Source organism: Marmota marmota, unplaced genomic scaffold (assembly GCF_001458135.2).
Source record: "Marmota marmota marmota unplaced genomic scaffold, marMar, whole genome shotgun sequence".
NCBI lineage: Eukaryota > Metazoa > Chordata > Mammalia > Rodentia > Sciuridae > Marmota > Marmota marmota.
In genome coordinates this window covers 865,737-886,653 of record NW_025999949.1, presented here as the reverse complement: position 1 = coordinate 886,653, position 20,917 = coordinate 865,737, and the positions used below count along the sequence as shown (strand labels likewise).

The 20,917-nt window shown below is 34.9% G+C and overlaps 1 protein-coding gene across 1 annotated transcript in view; it reads left to right on the top strand.

The window, feature by feature from the left end:
• Stk3 (serine/threonine kinase 3) overlaps positions 1–20,917 on the top strand; it is a 266,131-nt gene that overhangs the window by 120,330 nt on the left and 124,884 nt on the right. The window contains exon 7 of the mRNA XM_048801896.1: positions 19,574–19,711. Coding sequence (XP_048657853.1) covers positions 19,574–19,711 — 138 coding nt within the window. The remainder of the gene's footprint in view (positions 1–19,573; positions 19,712–20,917) is intronic.

The window sequence follows — 20,917 nt, the reverse complement described above, 5'->3', positions numbered from 1 at the left end:
AGAAGGTTTGTTTTCTGAATGTGCTCAATTGTATCACCTGTCCAGGTTGAGCTTCATATGTGAGCAATTACCACTGATTCTGGGACTGGCTATGTAAATATATTATTGTCTAGAGTCATAGTTTTAAACAGCTCTAAGCTTTCACCTCAATAACCTAGAAACAACTGGGTTGTTGGGTAGAGAGGGCACCATACATTCACAGTGAATCAGTATAATCCACCATATCAACAGGCTAAAGAAAAAAATTACATAACACAGAATAAGGCATTTGACAGAATTCATCACCCATTGATAGTATTGAGTAATCTCAGAATAATAGTAATAAAGAACTTCAATTTGATAAAGATTAGATGCCAAAACGTTTCAGCTGACTTTATAATTAATGGTGAAAGACTAAATGTTTTCTTCCTAATATTGGGAATAAGAAAAATGTCTGCTCTCACCACTCTTATTTTAACACAGAACTGGGTGTTCTTGCCAATGCAAAAAGACAAGAAGTAAAAGTAAAATACATACAAATTAGGAAGGAAAAAATAAAACTGTTCTTCTTGGAAACAGTATGATTTTCTGTGTAGAAAATACCAAAGAACCTACAAAAAACACTTGTAGAAATTTATGAGTTCAGAAGTTACAAGATGCAATATAAACATAAAAAAGTAAATAGTATTTCTATATCCTTTAACAAATATATGGACACCAATGTTAATGTAGTGCCATTTATAATCACTTAAGAAAAACACATTTTATGTGTAGAAACTTTACTACCCTTTTTGACTTTTTTCTTCATTGTTGGTTTAGGTAGAGGTTTGTCGATTTTATTGCTCTTAAAAATAGCTCTGTATTGATTTTCATTTTAAATTTCATTGGTTGCTGTTCTTTAGTATTTTATTTCTTCTGCTTGCTTAGTGTTTATTTTGCTCTTTTTTTAGGTTCTTGAGGTAGGAGCATAGATTATTAACTTAGGCTTTTGCTCTCAGCCTGCTTCAACTGTGTCTTATAAATTTTGATATGATGTACTTTTATTTTTATTTAGTTCAGTGTGTTTTAAAATTCCCCTTGAGACTTCCTTTTTGATCTGTGATTATTGAAAAGTGTGTGGCCCAGTTTCCAAGTGTTTGATCTTCCTATGATCTCTCTTTTACTAATTTCTAGTTTGATTCCATTTTACTGGAGACTATAATGTCAGTTCTTTTTAATTTGTTGATATATGTTTTATGTCCCAGGATATGGTCTTTCTTGGTATATGGTTACTTGAAAGAATGTGTACTCTGTTGTTGAGTGGAGTGCTGTATATATGGCATTTAGAGCCTATAAGTTGATGATATTGAGTTCTTCAATATCCTTGATGACTTTCTGTCTAGTTTTATCAGTTGTTGTAAGAGGGTATTGAAGTCTCTAAATATAATGGAGCGTTTATCTGTGTCTTTCAATTTTCAGTTTTGCTTCACATATTTCATAGCTTGTTTTTAAATTAAACACATTTAAGATTGCTTTATCTTCTTGTCTTCTTGTTGGATTATGTCTTATCATTAGATAGCATGCCTTTTGATTTCCGGTACTTTTTTTTTTTAGAATTTACTTTACTTGATACTAGTATCGCTACTTCTGTTTTCCTTGATTAATATTTACATGTTTTCCACCATTTTGCTTTCAACATGCCTATATTATATTTAAAGTGAGTTTCTTATAGACTATATAGAGATGAATCATGTTTTTCATGTGCTCTTATAGTAAATGGCACATTTAGGCCATTTACTCTTATTGTAATAATTATGTTAGAGCTTAACTCCTGCATTTAATGCTCCATTTCTGCTTTCTCTTTCCTGCTGTCTGTATGGTTATTTTGAACATATTTTTGAGTTTATTTTATCTATAGAATTCATGAGTATATCTCTTTAATCAAATCAGGTGAATGGTTAAAAACCCAACTTTCCTTAATGTTCTCTTATCTTCTCCCATTATTAATTATCTTAAATATTTCTTCTTCATAAACTTACAGTCACATCAGCCAGTACCATAATAATTTTAAATCTGTTGTATTTGCCTTATTGTTTTCCTATTGTATCTATTTTCCTGATGATTCAAGTCTCCCCCCCATTTTTTTGGTACCAAGGATTGAACCCAGAGGCACTTAACCACTAACCACATCTCCAGCCCTTTTTTTGTATTTTATTCAGAGACAGGGTCTCATTGAGTTGCTTAGAGCCTTGTTAAATTGCTGAGGCTGGCTTTGAACTAATTTTCCTCCTGCTTAAGTCTCCCAAGCTGCTGAGATTACAAAGCATGTGCCACTATGCCTGTAATTTATGTGCCACTGTGCTCTTATTTTATTTAATAATTTTTTTTCATAATACCTTTATTCTATTTATTTATTTTTATGTGGTGTTCAGGATTGAACTTAGGGCCTCACATGTGCTAGGTAAGTGCTCTACCACTGAGCTAAGCCCCAGCCTGTTTATTACATGTTGTTAAATAATTTTGGTTTTTTCTTTTTTAAAAAAATTATTTATTTAATTTGTTATGCATAATAGCAGAATGCATTTCAATTCATAGTACACATATAGAGTACATTGTTTCATGACTCTGGTTGTACACAAAGTAAAGTCATACCATTTGTGTCTTCATACATGTACTTAGGGTAATGATATCCATCTCATTCCACCATCTTTCCTGTCCCTAAGTCCCTTCCCTTCCCTTTGCCCTATCTAAAGTTCCTCCATTCCTCCCATGCTCCCCACCCCCATGCCCCATTATGGATCAGTATCCACATATCAGAAAAAGCAATTTGCATTTGAATTTTGGGGGATTGTGTATATATATACCACATTTTCTTTATCCATTCATCTAATGAAGGGCATCTAGATTGGTTCCACAATTTGGCAATTGTGAATTGTGCTGCTATAATCATTGATGTGGCTGTGTCACTGTAGTATGCTGTTTTTAAGTCCTTTGGGTATAAACCCAGGAGAGAGAAGGCTGGGCAAATGGTGGTTCCATTCCCAGTTTTTCAAGGAATCTCCATACTGCTTTCTATTTTGGCTGCACCATTTTGCAATTCCACCAGCAATGTATGAGTGTGCCTTTCCCCCACATCCTCCTTAACACGTATTGTTGTTAGTATTCTTAATAGCTGTCATACTGACTGCAGTGAGATGAAATCTTAGAGTGGTTTTGATTTGCATTTCTCTAATTGCTAGAGATGTTGAACATATTTTCATATATTTGTTGATTGATTTTATATCATCTTCTGAGAAGTGGCTGTTCAGGTCCTTTGCCCATTTATTGATTGGGTTATTTGTTTTTTTGGTGTCAAGATTTTTGAGTTCTTTATATATCCTAGAGATTAGTGCTCTATCTGATGTGCATGTGATAAAAATCTGCTCCCAATTTGTAGGCTCTCTATTCACCTCACTGATTGTTTCTTTTGCTGAGAAGAATCTTTTCAGTTTGAATCCATTCCATTTATTGATTCTTGATTTTATTTCTTGTGCTATAGGAGTCTTATTAAGGAATTCAGGGCCTAAATTAACATGATGAAGATTTGGGGCGGTTTTTTCTTCTATTAGGCGCAAGGTCTCTGGTTTAATTCCTAGGTCCTTGATCTACTTTGAGTTGAGTTTTGTGCATGGTGAGAGATACGGGTTTAATTTTATTTTGTTGAATGTGGATTTCCAGTTTTCCCAGCACTGTTTGTTGAAGAAGCTATCTTTTCTCCAATGTATGTTTTTGACACCTTTGTCTAATATGAGATAAGTGTATTTATGTGGGTTAGTCTCTGGTCCTCTATTCTGTACCATTGGTGTACAAGTCTATTTTGGTGCCAGTACCATGCTGTTTTTGTTCCTATTGCTCTGTAGTATAGTTGAACACCTGGTATAATGATGCCACCTGCTTCACTCTTCTTGCTAAGGATTGATTTGGCTATTCTGGGTTTCTTATTTTTCCAGATAAATTTCATGAATGCCTTTTCTAAATCTATGAGGAATGTCATTGGGATTTTGATTGGAATTGCACTAAATCTGTATAGTGCTTTTGGTAGTATCGTCACTTTGACAATATTAATTCTGCCTATCCAAGAACAAGGGAGATCTTTCCATCTTCTAAGATCTTTCTTTCTTTAGTGTTCTGTAGTTTTCATTGTAGAGGCTTTCACTTTTTTCATTAAGTTGATTCCCAAGCATTTTATTTTATTTATTTATTTTTTAAGGCTATTGTAAATGGGGTGGTTTTTCTCATTTCTCTCTCAGAGGATTTTTCACTGATGTACAGAAGTTATTTCTGTACATAGTGTACAAATATGCCTTTTATTTATGGGTATTGATTTTATATTCTTCTACTTTGCTGAATTCATTTATTAGTTATAGAAGTTTTCTGGTGGAATTTTATGGATCCTCTAGGTATAGAATCATTTCGTGGGTAAATAGTGATAGTTTGAGTTCTTCTTTTTCTATCTGTACCCTTTTAATTTCTTTTGTTTAATTGCTCTGGCTAGAGTTTCAAGAACTATGTTAAACAGAAGTGATGAAAGAGGGTATCCCTGTCTTGTTCCAGGTTTTAGAGGGAATGCTTTTAATTTTTCTCCATTTAGAATGATATTAGCCCAGGGCTTAGAATAGATATCTTACGATGTCAAGATATGTTTCTGTTTTCTAGTGTTTTGAACATGAAAGGGTGTTGTACTTTGTCGAATGCTTTTTCTGCATCTATTGAGATGATCATATGATTCTTTATGTCTGTTGATGTGATGAATTACATTTATTGATTTCCGTATGTTAAACCAACCTTGCATCTCTGGGATGAACCTCATGTGATCATGGTGCACTAACTTTTTGATACGTTTTTGTATTCAGTTTGCCAGAATTTTATTGAGAATTTTTGCATCTATATTCATTAGAGATATTGGTCTAAAGTTTTCTTTTTTGATGTGTCTTTGTCTGGTTTTGGAAACAGGGGCAGTATTGGCCTCATAGAATAAGTTTGGAAATGTTCCCTCTTTTTCTATTTCATGAAATAATTTGAGGAATATTGGTATTAGTTCTTCTTTGAAGGTCTTATAGAACTCTGCTGTGTATCCATGTGGTTCTGGGCTTTTCTTGGTTGGTAGGCTTCTGATGGTGTCTTCTATTTTGTTGCTTGAAATTGATCTGCTTAATTTGTGTATATCATCCTGATTCACTTTGGGCAAATCATATGACTTTAGAAAATTTGTCAATGCCTTCTATATTTTCTATTTTATTGGAGTACAAATTTTGAAAATAATTTCTAATTATCTTTGTATTTTGTAGTATCCATTGTGATATTTTCTTTCTCATCATGATGTTAGTAATTTTGAGATTTCTCTCTTCTTCTCTTCATTAGCATGGGTATCAATTTTATTTATTTTTTCAAGAACCAACTTTTTGTTTTGTCAATTGTTTCTTTTGTTTCAATTTCATTGATTTCAGCTCTGATTTTAATTATTGCATGTCTTCTATTGCTTTTGGTGTTGATGTGTTCTTCTTTTTTTACTGCTTTGAGATGTAATGTACGATCATTTATTTGTTGACCTTTTCTTTTTTTAAGGAATGAACTCCATGCAATGAATTTTTCTCTTAGCACTGCCTTCATAGTGTCCTAGAGATTTTGATATGTTGTATCAGTGTTCTCATTTATCTCTAAAATTTTTTAATCTCCTCTTTTTGATGTCTTTTGAAACCCATTGTTCATTCAGTAGCATATTATTTAGTCTCCAGGTATTGGAGTAGCTTCTATTTTTTATTGATTTCTAATTTTATTTCATTATGCTCTGATATATTGCAGGGTAGTGTGTCTACTTTTTTGTAATTGCTATGAGTTGCTTTGTGACATAATATGTGGTCTATTTTATTTTACTTTTTATTGATTTTTTTAAAAAATAAATGACAGCAGAGTGCATTACCATTCATACTACACATATAGAGCACAAGTTTTCATAACTCTAGTTGTATATAAAGTATATTCACACCAATACGTGTCTTCATACTTGTACTTTGGATGATGATATGCTTCTCATTTCACCATCATTACTAACACTGTGTCCCTTTCCTTCCCCTCCCACCCTTCTCCCCTATCTAGAGTTCATCTATTCCTCCTATGTTCCCCCTCCCTACCCCACTATGAATAAGTCTTTTTATATCAGAAAAAACATTTGGCATTTGTTTTTTTGGGATTGGCTAACTTCACTTAGCATTATCTTCTCCAACCCTATTTACCTGCAAATGCCATGATTTTATTCTCTTTTATTGCTGAGTAATATTCCATAACAGTGGAACCATCCTAGATGCCTTCCAGTAGATGAATGGATTTAAAAAAGTGACATATGTTTTATTTTAGAGAAGGATCCATGTGCTGCTGAGAAGAAAGTATATTCACTTCTTGATGGATGAAATATTCTACGTATGTCTGTTAAGTCTAAATTATTGATTGTATTATTAAGTTCTATAGTTTCTTTGTTTAGCTTTTGTTTGGAAGATCTATCCATTGGTGAAAGAGGTGTGTTAAAGTCACCCAGAATTATTGTGTTGTGGTCTGTTTGACTCTTGAACTTGAGAAGAGTTTGTTTGATGAACATAGATGCTCCATTGTTTGGGGCATATATATCTATAATTATTATATCTTGTTAATATATGGTTCCCTTAAGCAGTATGAAATATCCTTCTTTATTCCCTTTGATTAACTTTGGCTTGGCGTCTACTTTATTTGATATGAGGATGTAAACCCCTGCTTGTTTCTGCAGTTCATGTGAGTGGTACATTTTTTTCCCCAACCTTTCACCTTCAGTCTGTGGATGTCTTTTCCTATGAGATAAGGAGTATCTTAAAGGCAGCATATTGTTGAGTCTTTTTATTTTAATCCATTCTGCCATTGTATGTCTTTTGATTGGTGTGTTTAGGCAATTAACCTTCAGGGTTATTATTGAGACATGATTTGTATTCCTGGTCATTTTGTTTATTTTTTATATTTAACTTGACTTGGTTTCTCCTTTGATTGGTTTTTCCTTTAGTGTGATACCTCTGTTTGCTGATTTTCATTGTTGTTTTTTATTTCCTCCTCATGGAATATTTTGCCAAGGCTGTTCTGTAGTATAGGCTTTTTAGTTGTAAATTCTTTTGTTTATTACAGAAATTTTTTATCTCATCATCAAATCTAAAGCTTAATTTTGCTGGATATAAGATTCTTGATTGGCATCCAGTTTCTTTCAGCGCTTAGTATATATTGTTCCAGGATCTTCTAGCTTTCCAGGGTATGGGTTGAAAAATCTGCAGATATCTTGTTTCCCCCTATATGTAATCTAATTCCTTTCTGTTGTGGCTTTTAAAATTATCTCCTTATTCTGTATGCTAGGGATTTTCATTATAAGGTGCCTTGGTGTGGATCTGTTGTGATTTTGTACATTTGGTGTCCTGTAAGCCTCTTATATTTGAATTTTCAATTCATTCTTCATGTTTGGAAAATCTTCTGATATTATTTAATTGAATAGATTGTTCATTCCTTTGGTTTGTAACTCTGTGCCTTTCTGTATTCCAATAATTCTTAAATTTGGTCTTTTTAATGTTATCCCATATTCTTGAGTGTTCTGCTCATGGTGTCTTACCTTCTTCACTGTGTGGTCAACATTCTTTTCAAGATTATATATTTTGTCTTCTTTGTCTTAGGTCCTGCCTTCCAAGTGATCTAATGTGTTAGTGGTGCTTTCGATTGAGTTTTTAATTTGGTTTATTGTTTCTTTCGTTTCAAGGATTTGTTGTTTTATTTTTTTTTAGAACCTCTCTTTATTGAAGTGATTTTTTGCCTCCCTGTATTTGTTTATGTAGCTCTTTATCAAAATGATCTTTTGTTGCCTGTATTTGCTTTTATATCATCCTTTAATTCACAGAACATTTTAATTATGTTCATCCTGAACTCCTTCTCTGTCATTTCTTCTATTGTGTTGGGCATGGGTTCTAAAAATATAGTTTATCTTGGTTTGTTTGGGGCACTTTCTTCCCTTGTTTTTTCATGTTGTTCTTTTGTCTGCCCTTCTAGCACTGAGGATCCAAGGCGTTACAATGTTTATGGTATAGGCTTATAGTGTCCCTGCAGGGTTCCAGTACCTCTTCTTTAAGGGGGAGAACAATATTAACAGATCCCAATACAAACAACATACAGTCTAAACCAAATAGCTGCTAATATTAAGATGTTTATGGTTTTGTCATAATATATAGAAATGGCAGGTTCAATTATTATCTACAATATAAACAGTAGGTTTGCTAAAGGGTGTATAGTTTCTGATGGTGGACAAAAGAACCCGGGCTGAGGTGTAGAATGAGATGTTGAGGGGGTAGGAGGTGAGGATACTTAGTTATTAGATCTTAGGAAGTGTGTAGGCAGAATCTAAAGAAGTTGGTTAATAGAAGAAGAAAGAGAAAGTGATTTGGGGGTGACAACTAAGTGGGAAGACAATAAAGAGAGTACAGAAAACAAACAAATATTAAGAAAAAGAAAAAAAATGTAAAAATAGGGGATGAAGAGTATTCAGTAGAACTGTAATATACTATTCAGCCATCCCAGTCCTAAGAAGTCTAATTCTTGAAAAGTACACGGTTTCACAAATGTTGGGGATGTGAGGGCAGGAGAAGAGAGAGAGAGAGGAAAGAGAAAAAAACAAAATCTCAAAGGAAGATACAAGGATTACTTTTGTTGGAGATCAGTATCTTTCCTGCTTCCCTTCTCATCCAATAAATGGTGTTGTTTGTTTGCTGGTATCTCCACTCACAGGATGGTGAAGGTTATTAGGTGGGAAGGTTGGCCTTGTAGGTAGAGATCCTGGAGGAGAGGTATAGCACTTGCTGGTCCCCGATGGGAGACTGCACCCCAAGGATCTCCTTTGGGGCCAACTCTTGTGATGGGGGCACCTGATGTTATCCCCTTATATTGTCTGTAGACATCACAATTCCTGGTCTCTAATTTAGTTTCCAAACTGTATCTCACCCCCTCTCTTTCGTCTTCCCAATCAGGTACCTCTCTTTCTGGAGGTCATGTGCGCTGTACTCTAGGGGTTGCATGCTTGCCCTGGAGAGCTGTTTTGTATGGGGCAGTTCAGAATCAGGTATTGCGAGCTATGGTTGGGTGGCGTATCCACAAGAACTGTGCCTGGTTAGTGGCTGTGGGCGAGAAGGGGAAGTTAGGGAACTATGGGTACCTTGATATTGCTTCTAGGCCCCAGAAGATGTTCCTAGCTGGGAGTTGCCCCAACTAAAGTTGGCCACAAATGTGTCCCAAAATGGAGGCGGCTGCTTTCAGCAATGATGGGGTGTCTGGTCGGTGGGCTGGGTGGTGTTGTTGGGCAGTGTGTTCAGAGATGCAGCACTGTTTCGTGTGGTGTGCAGTGTCCACAGGTGCAGGCTACAGCATATAGGGGACTATGGCAGTGGTTGCAGTGTTCCCAAATGGAGGTGACCCAGGGAGCCCCACATTGGTAGATGGGGGTCCTCGTGGGAGTGGTGGTCGATGGTCCTGTGTGTGGGCAGCAGCCGGGTGTCCTGCGTGGGAGCACAGCTGGAATTCCTGTGGGGATGCCAGTGGTCGTGCTTGAGCATGGCTGCCAGTGGTCCTGTATGGTCAAGTGGCCCGGAGTCTGCACTGACACTGAGGCCTGGAGACCTGCCCGGGCAAGGTGGCCATGCACGGGAGCAGTTTTTGGGGGTTCTCTGATAATTTCCAGAGAAACAATATTCTCACTACTTGAATCCCAGGTCATGGAGGTACACAGAATTAGGCCTCCATTTTTAATTTTTCCTCAGTTTTTTCTTAATCTTAATTTACACTGACTTCTTTATATCAATAGTGTTTTTGTTAAATTTGATTTTTACTGGGCATTGTACTTGCTTAAACTAGAGTCACATTTATTGAGTGACACTCCTGTTGTCTTAGGATTAGTTTCTTGCTTATTTGTAATTCAGTTTGTTGAGCTCTGTGTTGACCCTTGTTGCCCCCCGCCAACTTTAACAAGTTTTTGCATCAGTTTGGATTTATACATCTTAGTGTTAACATCCACTTAATGTTTTGCAATTTTTATATGATGAAGATTGAGCGATGTGTTGTTTATAATTGGTATTACCTTTTCATGCTTTGCTGTTTTGATTATTTGATAAAATATAATTGATTCTATAATCCAGTCTTTGCACTTTGGTGCTTATGAATTGTTTTTTAAAACTATAGTCATAGGGTAATTTAATGCCAAATGACCATTTTGAGGACAGAGTGTCAATTATAGTTACTAGATCTAGTGGTCTGAAGCTTTTGCTTAGAGGATATGCTCCATAAGTTCTTGACATTGACTTTCTCAGGCCATGCTACATCCCTCTGCCGGAGACTGTAGCTTTCCCTCCTAGATCATGCTCTGCATACCCAAGATCCCAGAATTCCCTGTCTAAATGGCACTTAGGGATTTTCCTTGGGATTGTCTATATGACGGCAGACTGCAATAGGCTAGTTGTAGACAAAGGTAGCTTTTTTAAAAAGCTGGCATTTGGTTTTGGGAGCATTGACATGTGTGCTAGGGTGTTTTCAGTCAGGTGGGAATAGAAGGTAGTTAAGCTGTAGAACTCAGGTCTGTCTTGCACTGGGCCCCTCAAATAGTAACAGTAAGCCTAATAGTATGTATGGATGCTGTTGATTTACTTTGGATTGATTTTAATTATTATTACATATTGGTAAAATGAAACCAGGCATTACCAATGTTGCATGTAGTATTCTGATCATTGAATAGAATATTTCATGTCTTGAACTTGTCCTAAAAATCACTTTTACCAAATGATATTAAAAACTTTTAATGACAAATACTAATTTATTTTCCTAATCTCATGGTTTAGTTCTTATAAGTAGCATTTCATGAATCTTTTGTCAGGATTTCCATTTTGTAATCATATTATTTATTAGTTGTTTTGATTTTGAAACATTTTGATGCGTACCAGATAGATCTACAAAGGATAGCAATCAGGAGGATCAAATGAAGAGACACATACAACAGTTTCTGGGAAGAAACAGAGCTTCTGTGTTTTCTTGTGGAATCAGGAAATGTCTCTCCTGACACCTGAATATGCTTGCCAATCAAGAGGCTCCACCAAGCCTCAGTGGACAGAGGTTTTACTGGGATTTCATTAAGTAGGTATAACTGAGTAAGTAAATCTTTGGCCATGTGTTTGGACTGGTCTTCAACATTCCCTTCCCAGAGGTCAGAGAACTGAAAAGTCCTAATCCATTAATCATATAATTGTTCTTTCCCAGGCCCGACCATCATCCTGAAGCTATCCTGGGCCTTACCATGATTCATCTTATTAACATAAGAAATACACTCCAAGGAAATTCCTGAGGTTTTTCAAGGTTGTTGGAATAGAGCTTCCAAGATGTTTAGAACACTTCAAAAGAAGTGTTGGGTTGGACCTTTAAAGAAGATGGATAAAGGGAGTTGATACCCTATATTGCTATTCCTTCACTCTCTTCCTTGATATCTGGAGTAAGGATGTGGTAGATAGTGTTGGAATAGCCACCTCAGGCCATGAAGTAACCTGAAACATGGAGAACAAATCTCGATGGCACTGTAGCTCTACTATACTGGCCTTGTCCTGTCCATATCTGGATCATGACAACTTCTTCCTTCTCTCTGACTTAATCTCCTCTCTTCCCTTTCATCTATGCATATTATATGTTTCTTATTTCTGCTTTAACAAATTACAACAAACTTAATGATTTATACAACACAAGTATATTTTATAGTTCTATAGGTTAGAAGTCTAATACGGATCTCTAAATGGGCTAAAATTGAAAGCAGGGGGCTGCCTTTCTTTTTGGGTCTGTAGTAGGTGAAAATTTGTTTCCTTGAACCTTCCAGCTTCTGAACACTGCCCACATTCCTTAGTTTATACCTCCTCTTTTTATCTTCAGAGCAACTGCATTTGAAGAACACTTTAAAGAAGAACATTCTTCCATAGTCACTTTTCCCTCTGAATCTTCTGTGCCTCCCTCTTCCACTTTCCTGGACCCTTGTGACTACATTTTCTCTTCCTTGCATCTCTTCCTTTCTCTCCCTTTCCTATCTAGTTGGTCTGTCTTAATTTTTTCAAGCATTTCATGTTTCATCCTTGAACATTTACTTTTACATGTATCCTTGAAGAATAAGAATGTATGTCCAAGAAAATTAATATTGATTTTTCTAATACCATCTAATTTTTCAGTTGACAAACATTGTGTTTGGCCTTTTAAAGTCTAATTCAGTCACACCGCCTCCATCTTCAGCATGCTTACACTTTTTTTTTCCCCTTTGTGACATTGACTTTTTGAAGAAATCAGACACACACACCCTTTTTTTGGTAGAATCTCCCATAATCTGGATTTGCCTTAATGTAAAACTTTTAGCTTTTCCTTTATTCCCTGTAACCAAGAAGTTAGATCTAGGGCAGGACTGCCCAGGAGAATGTTCTGCAATAATGGAAATGTTCTATAACTGTACTTTTCAGTATGATAACTATTATCTACAAGTAGTGAGGGCACCAGCTGTACCTTTTCCCTTAATTTGCTTTCCAGATTGGCCTTTATTGGCCAAATTAATAGTTCCTTTAACTAGAGCTGGAGTGAGTTCTGAATTCCTACTCCTGATATTTAAAAAACTGTGCTTACTGTAGAAACTGCACTCTAGGAACAAGGTTCACTTTAGACTTTTACTGTTGTCTTTTCAGAATTTCTGTATATTTTATATTTGCATTTAAGGGAGTGATGATAAAAATTGAGGATTGCATTTTATATTAATATCTAGAAGGTCTTTATCCTTTCCTCTCATCCCCTTCTTCATATTGGGATCAAATCTGGGCACCTCATGCATGCTAGGCAAGCACTTTATCACTGAATCACATTCCCACCCCCTCTCCATCTTTTTTCTAAGTAGAAATTTAATATTTGTCTAGCTAGAATTTTATTTCTAGAATGCTAGATAGACTGCTAGAGCCCTTTATGTCTGAAGCGGAACCAGATAAACATCTGCTGCAACATCTTCATTTATATGAAAACCAACTGAAGCCACAGGGGATGATTTAGAACCCAAGCCTATTTTTCTCACTGAGACCCAGTGTTGCCCTCGTTGCGTTGTACTGTTTGCTCTTTCATTTGTAGTGGTTTTTAAAAATTATTGTTACTGAGCCAGTTGCTGTGGTGCATACCTGTTATCTCAGCATCTCAGGAGACTGAGGCAGGAGGATCCAAGTTTGAGGCCAGTCTCAGCAACTTAATGAGGCTGTAAGCAGCTTAGTAAGACCCTGTCTCAAAATAAAAATTAAAAAGGACTGGGATGTGGTAAAGTGGTAAAGTGCCTTGGGTTTAATTTCCAGTAGCAAAAACAAAACAACAACAATAACAAAAGCAACAACAACAAAACCAAAACCAAATTTTTTACTATATTCTCTTCTCAGAAATTAGTAATTTTTATTTGACTTAATAGCTTACTACCTATGTTTTATGTTTACTGTCAGGAAACAACTTTGTTTAGGTCTTTATAGGTTTATAAAGTGCTTTCTCATTTATATATAACTGTACCTCTTCCCTTAATTTGCAGAAGATAACCTTTGGCTCATATACCTGAGGTTCTTAAATAGTGACATATATTGTTATTCTGGCATACTCACTGCTTCTGTACGTCTCCAAATCCAGCTGCCTTAGCTTCAGACATTAGTGTTGACTCATTCCACTGAGATTATAAAGTTCAGGCAATGTAACTTCTCAGTTGAACCCCTTTCCACATCTTCTGGGTCCTCCTGGAGGCTAAGGCATGGAATTCCAAGCATGAAGATAATTAGAGGCCCCTCTGTTTCTTGGCTTCTTAAAATTACTTCTGATCAGGGAAGTTCTTTTTAAAACTTAATCAGAGGTTCAATATGTAGTTAAGCAACACATTGTATAGAAACAAACACAGGATAATCATGTAATTTATTGTACTAACATTCTTCAATCAAAATGGTGTTAGAGATAAGATAAATTTTATGGCTGTAATGTGTGTCTGTGTGATCTGATTGGTGGCAAGGGAATGAATTGTTAGTCTAAGGCTAGACACTTTCTACCGCAGGGGTTTTGGATCTTCTGTGATACATGATTATGTTAAATTAATTAAGTGGCAATGTCTGTGAGAAAATCATGTAGTTTGTTACTGATTTTCTAACATTACAAATGGAAATAAAAAGTATAGTGGTTTTCCTGGAGACATTCTAGTAGATCATAAAACTTATTTGTTTGAACTGTATGCTCAGTTTTCTTGCTTGTTTGAGAGTAGGATGTGATATTTTAGGTTCACTTTATGATACTACTGGGTAAATAAGAGTTAGAGTTAAGCTTTTTATCCTTGGGTTTCTAATAGCTACTGCTGAGGTGAGCCTTATATGTTAAGATTATCTTAAGATAAGACCACTACTTATTGGCTCAAAGTTCAAAGGAGAGCATTAGCTCCAAGGACATAAATCACTGAGTCATTATCTACCAATTTGTAACAAAAGTGCAGTTGAACAACATTTATCAAGACAATCTAGTATCATTTACCTACAGTTTGAGGTCAGTCTGTATAGAGATTTATGTAGATCCTTTGAACTGTTTTGCAGCACTGAGAGTTCAAATTTATTTTTATTTTCTAACTTGAAGTAGCAGGTGGATTAGCATGCCTTTTCCATCAGCTGCTGTTAACTCCATTTTGTCCAACCTCAAAGCCTTATCAGGTTTTAACATCTATGGAACTGTCTTAGATTAATTAAGTTATTTACAGATAAAATTTAAAGGAATGGTACTATATTGCTATTTGTTTTATAATGTGTTATTTTTTTTCTCTGTAAGTTGACTTTGAGATCTGTAGGGTCAAAGATATGAATTATGCTATTTTAAAATCTGTAGTAGCGAGGCTTACAAAGTCAGATACTTAAAGGGAACCATCAGGTAGATGGTTTGAGCCGGCTAGACTGGGCCCAGGCAAAAGGCTGAATAAGCATCCTGGTTTAAATCAGTCATTTATTCCAGCAGGGTTTTGTCTTGTAGGAATGTGAGCATCTAAAAATTAATTCACTGTGTGTTATTTGACTTGTGGTTTCTAGGTTTGCTGCTTCTAAATGAGCACATCTTCTGAACACATAGAAAATGGCTTTATAAATACTTGTTTGATGCTTACTTTTTTTTAATACTGGATACACTACTTTTGCTGGATTTTCATAGTTGTAACATGTACAAGATGTAAGAGAATGTTCTCATCTGTAAAAGAATTTTCCCTTTTTGAAGGATGGCACATACACAGTTAAGGAGATTAAATTCTACCCTAGAAGCAATAGATTTGAGTATTGAATCTTTACTGCTACGCCTATGGAAAGTCCTTTGGATCATTTTCCAAGTTAGAATCCAGTGATAAAATGGCTGTACATTCTGAGGTCATGCAAAAGAATGATACAGCCAAGTGCACTTCAGCTACCTGGGTGCCTGAAGTGGGAGGATCTCTAGTTTGCGACCAGCCTTGATGAGGTAGTAACACCCCCATCTCAGACAAAGAAAAACAAACAAAAAATGATATAGTGAATTGTTGAAAAATCTATGTGCCTTCCAATTAAGGTTTCTAATTTTTTTTATTTCTTGAATTCTGGATTAATCTTTCATTCTTCCTTTCTCCACCTTTCCCAATGAACATTGTTGACATGCACTGTTGGTACTTATTTGAAGTGTCTCCTGCCTCATTTCTCTTCTTTCATTCCTGTAGATATAGCACCAATTGACTCATATTCCATATTTAGTTTATTTCCAGATTTTAAAAAAATTTACATTGTGAATCATAAACATACTCTCATTTAAAGTAAAAATAAACATAGGACCTCCTCACACCCTTTTACCCTAAATCCTTTCAGTTATGTACCTTCTTGCAGTTCAAACTGTTTTTAGTGTGGAATTCCATATCCTTCATACTCTCCAAATCTTTCCCTAGTCTTTTAAATTGGCTTATTCTCTACTCCTCTCAGCAGCCATATTCTATTCTTTTTTCTTATGATATTTCTTCTAATGGGGATGACTCCTTTATATCTTTTATCACTTCTTCTATTATTGCACTATTCCTTGAATAAAGTTATATAATTCATGGAATAAAGTATGTTCATGTTACTGTATAACAGCCACCACATTGGTCTCTGGAGCTTTTTCCTTTTGACCAGCAGAAACTCCATGCCCAGTGAACTGTGATTCCTTGTTTTGTCTTTTTCCTAGTCCCTTGCAACCATTAATCTACTCTGTCTTCATGCATTTAGTATAAGAGGAATCATAAAATAGTTGTTCTTTTTCTACTGCCTTATTTGACAAAGCATAATGTCTTCAAGATTCATCTGTATTGTAGTATGTCTCAAAATTTCCTTCCTTTTAAAGGCCGAGTAATATTCCATCTTATTTATAGACCACATTTTTAAAAAATCCATATATCTGTCAATGGACACATGGATTTATTGTTAATATTTGGCTATTGTGAATAATGTTACTATAAACATGAGTGTACAAATGTTTATTCTACTCTCTACTTTTAATTTTTTGGGTGTATATAACAAAGTAGACTTGTTGGGTTATATGATAACTCTATGTTTAATTTTTTTGAATCACCACACATAGTAGACATTGCTACATATTCTTGACAGCATTTGACTGTTTTTTTCATTCTTTTATTTTTCTTTTTCTCCAGTCCCCTTCCTTCTCCTCACCCTCCTTCTCCCTTTTCCCCTTTCTTCCTTCTCCCTTCTTCGCCTTTGTCATTTTATTCCTAAAATCACTGCCAGATTCAATGCAATGGAGCTTTTACCACTGTATATTCTACTAAGACTTTTATAGTTTTAGCTCTTAAAGTTTTTGATCATTTTGAGATAGTTTTTGTAAATGTTATTAGTGTCCAAATGATTTTTTTTTTTTGCATATCCAGTCTTCCTGACATCATTTGTTGAAAAGACTGTCTTTTTTCCCACTGAATGGTCTTTCCCTCATTTATATTTGATCAGATTATCTTTGACTTTATCAGTTTTGAATTAACTATCAGTTGTATTTGTGGTGAAAGTTGTAATCTTTCTTGTTATTGCCTTATTTTAAAACCTCAAAATTTGCTTATGCTTTCTTCTCTGCTTGAAAATAAAAGGAAAGACGCAGCAGGTCTATATATTGACAATAGTAGTACCATTTATCACCCAATATAAGTACCATTTATCAGCTCTTATCTTTTAATTAGGTGTTTGTTAAGATTTATTAACCATTTTTGCTTTGTACTTTACCATCTTGCTACTTGAGACACAGAAGTAGAAGCAATGGAGTATGTTTTTAATCTTTTAAGTGACTGCCCTTTTGTATGTCTGAAAATTTGTTTTTTAGTTAATTAACCTCTCTGGGCTTTAGATGTTTTTAATGTAAAAATGAAAGGATTGAACTAAATACATGTTATATATCCTTTACTATGGAAATACTTAAGTGGTTTTTAGTCAGCTAATAAAAATTTAGTAGAGAATAGAACAGCTTTATATTATGTTAGGAATACATTAAAATTGATATTCCTATAATATATTATCTTTATAGCTTTGGTGTTTTTTTCCATATGTGAACAGAAGTTTTAAATATAGCCATGGATATTAATTAATTTATTTCAATTAGGTATATATGACAGCAGAATGCATTTTGATTATTGTACACAATTACAGCACAACTTTTCATTTCTCTGGTTGTACATGATGTAGTGTTGCACCATATTGCAGTTGTACATGTACCGAGGGTAATGATGTCCATCTCATTCCACCATCTTTCCTGCCCCCATGTCCCCTGATTAGTTTCTTTTAATGGTAAAAAATGTTGGTTTCTTTTCTTTTTCTTTCAAACCCAGGGGTGCTTAACCACTGAGCCACATCCTGAGCCCTTTTCAAATATTTTATTTAAAGACAGGGTTCTCAAAGCTCTTGACATATCATATTTCATACATTAGATTCAAGTTGGTTATGAACTCCCAATTTTACCCCAAATACAGATTGCAGAATCACATCGGTTACACATCCACAATGTTTTGAACAACCAATAAAAAATAAATAAATAAATAAAACAAAGCCAAAAAAAAAAAAAGACAGGGTTCTACTGTGTTGCTTAGGACCTCACTAAGTTGCTAAGGCTAGCTTTGAACTTGTGATCTTCCTGCTTCAATCTCCCGAACTGCTGGAATTACAGGCGTGGGCCTCTGAAGCTGATCGTTTCTAGGTGTTATAGTAACTTATAGTATTACTACTTCCACCTTCTTAATGCATTAAGGAGAATGGGCATGGATTAATGTACATTAAATTAGTTTGCACATGAAAGAGAGGACCACCAAAAGCCAGGTAGAAAAAGCAAGACTCCAGAGACAGACACCTTCTGGAAAGTCAAAGAATTCTAAAGCCTAGACAGACAGATTTGGGGATACTACATCCCTGGATCTGTCTTTGAGAGGCCCATAGTTGTAGGCTACACATGCTTATCTAGATTGAAATTGCCTAAAGAATATTTTTTTCACCAATTGTGTTGATTATGTAATTGTATAAATTTATCCATCAAGCTACAGTTATAAAAATTATAACATGTGCTAATTCACTTTGTAAAATTTTTATCATAGCTGTGTTGGCTGCATGTCATTTTTATATTATGTGGAAATACAGATGATAATATATATTGAATGTTTGATACATTTGTTTCACTTTATTGTTTCTATATCTTTTCAAGGAAAATTATGTTTTAGTGATAGTATTTTATTAGGAACTATTTCAGATGCCAAGAAGAGAAACTAATTCATTGCATTCAATGATTTCCTAAGAGTATTAGTGATTAATTGAACATTAGGGATTAATTCTCTTGGTTGCAAAAGGGTGACTGGACAACTGGGAAGACAGGGATGGGATGGAGGCTTTTTATAGCTTTTGAATTTTGAACTATCTGAATCTATTGTCATTACTTTTAAATTATTAGTATTAAATCATTACTAATAAAGTAGTATATTTCCTTGGAAACATTTTCATTTGGGATCATGACTCATTTAACAAGAAAAATAAAATCTTGGCTTTATCAAACATTACTTCAAATCACAGCAGTAATTTCATTTATACTTAAATATTTTGGATTGCAGATGTAAACTGAACAACTACTAGCCTTTTGAGTGGGGATATTTATATAAAATTGAAATGGGAAGTAAATCTGGAATGTAGTACCAAATTTGAATGTATATATAGTGTCTAGGAATGTCTTTGGTAAAAGGGTCTGAAATGAAAGAGCTTTGGAGAGTGATAAAAACATAATAAATAAAATAAAGATGATGCGCTCAATGAGATACAGTTCAAACAGAGGAAATTAATGGGAAATGATTACATTAGTAGCAGATGGACTTACTTACTTTATTGAAATCTTACTGAAATCCTAGAACAGCTAAAATTGTTTTTGATATTGAAAGTCTGATAAAAGATAAAGAGATTTGTTTATCTGGTTGTACTATTGTGATTCTAATTATGTCTTCTGGATGCTTCATTTGTACTAGGCTATTTTTATGATTCCCACAAATCCACCACCAACATTCAGGAAGCCCGAACTCTGGTCTGATGATTTTACCGATTTTGTTAAAAAGTGCTTAGTGAAGAATCCTGAACAGAGAGCTACTGCAACACAGCTATTACAGGTCAGTGCTTGTAAAGGAAGAATATTTTATTCATACCTTTTAGCTTTTGACATTGGCCAGAAATGCTCTGAGTTTCACAACTTTTTTTCCAAAAATTAAACCTCCCTAGGAAATATGGAGTGATAAGACATACATACCCCATTCTGCTATAAATTCTCTTTGTCTTCTGCCTATTCCCTTTTTGTATCTGTCTTTTCTTTCTTTTTTTTTTAAATATTTTTTTGTAGTTGTAGATGGACAGCATGCTTTTTATTTGTGTATTTTTTATGTGGTGCTGAGGATCGAACCCAGTGCCTCCCACATGCAAGGCAAGCGCTTTGCCACTGAGCTGTAGCCCCAGCCCTGTCTGTCTCTTTTTCTCTTAAAGCTGTTTTAAATCAAAATTTCCATAAGATTCTCTTTTCAGAAATGAGTTCTTATCTCTATACTGATTTCTCATTGCTTTTCCTTATGTTCCTTGGCTCAGCATTTCTTCATTGATTTGTTTTTCCATTAGAAGACATATAAATACAGGATTCCTGAACACCTTGAAAAAATTACATGCTGTAATGTTAGTTACACCTAAGAGCACCTAAATGAAAAGTTTTATTAACTTGGCTTTAATAGACTTTGTATCCAAAATGTTAGGAGGTTTTTTGTTTGTTTTTAAAATCTGCCTTAAAATTCAATGCAAAATGAAGTAATTTATTAATTACAATATGTATATTTTTAAAATATTTATTTTTCAGTTTCAGTTGGACACAATGCCTTTATTTTATTTATTTTTATGTGCTGCTGAGGATCGAACCCAGGGCCTCGCACATGCTAGGCAAACACTCTACTGCTGAGCCACAACCCCAGCCCCTACAATATTTATTTGTGAACCTTTCTTTTTCCAAAAAAATTGCCTGAGAATGCAACTAATAAATGTGTTTCACATTAACAAATTTGATATTTGCAAAATCTTTCTTATTGTTAGGTGACAAAATAATTCAAATCATTTTTCTTATAGAAAGTGACTTCTCAAAGGTTCCTCTTTCTTTCTTTCTTTCTTTCTTTTTTTTTTTTTTTTAAATTGGTGACTATGGGGATTGAAACCAGGACCTTGCACATGCTAGGAAAGTGCTGTGCCACTGGGCTGCATCCCCAGTTCCCAAAGGTCTGTTCTGTTCAGTTCAGTTCCTTTCCCCTCCCTCCCTCCCTCCCTCTCCTTCCTTTCTTTCTCCC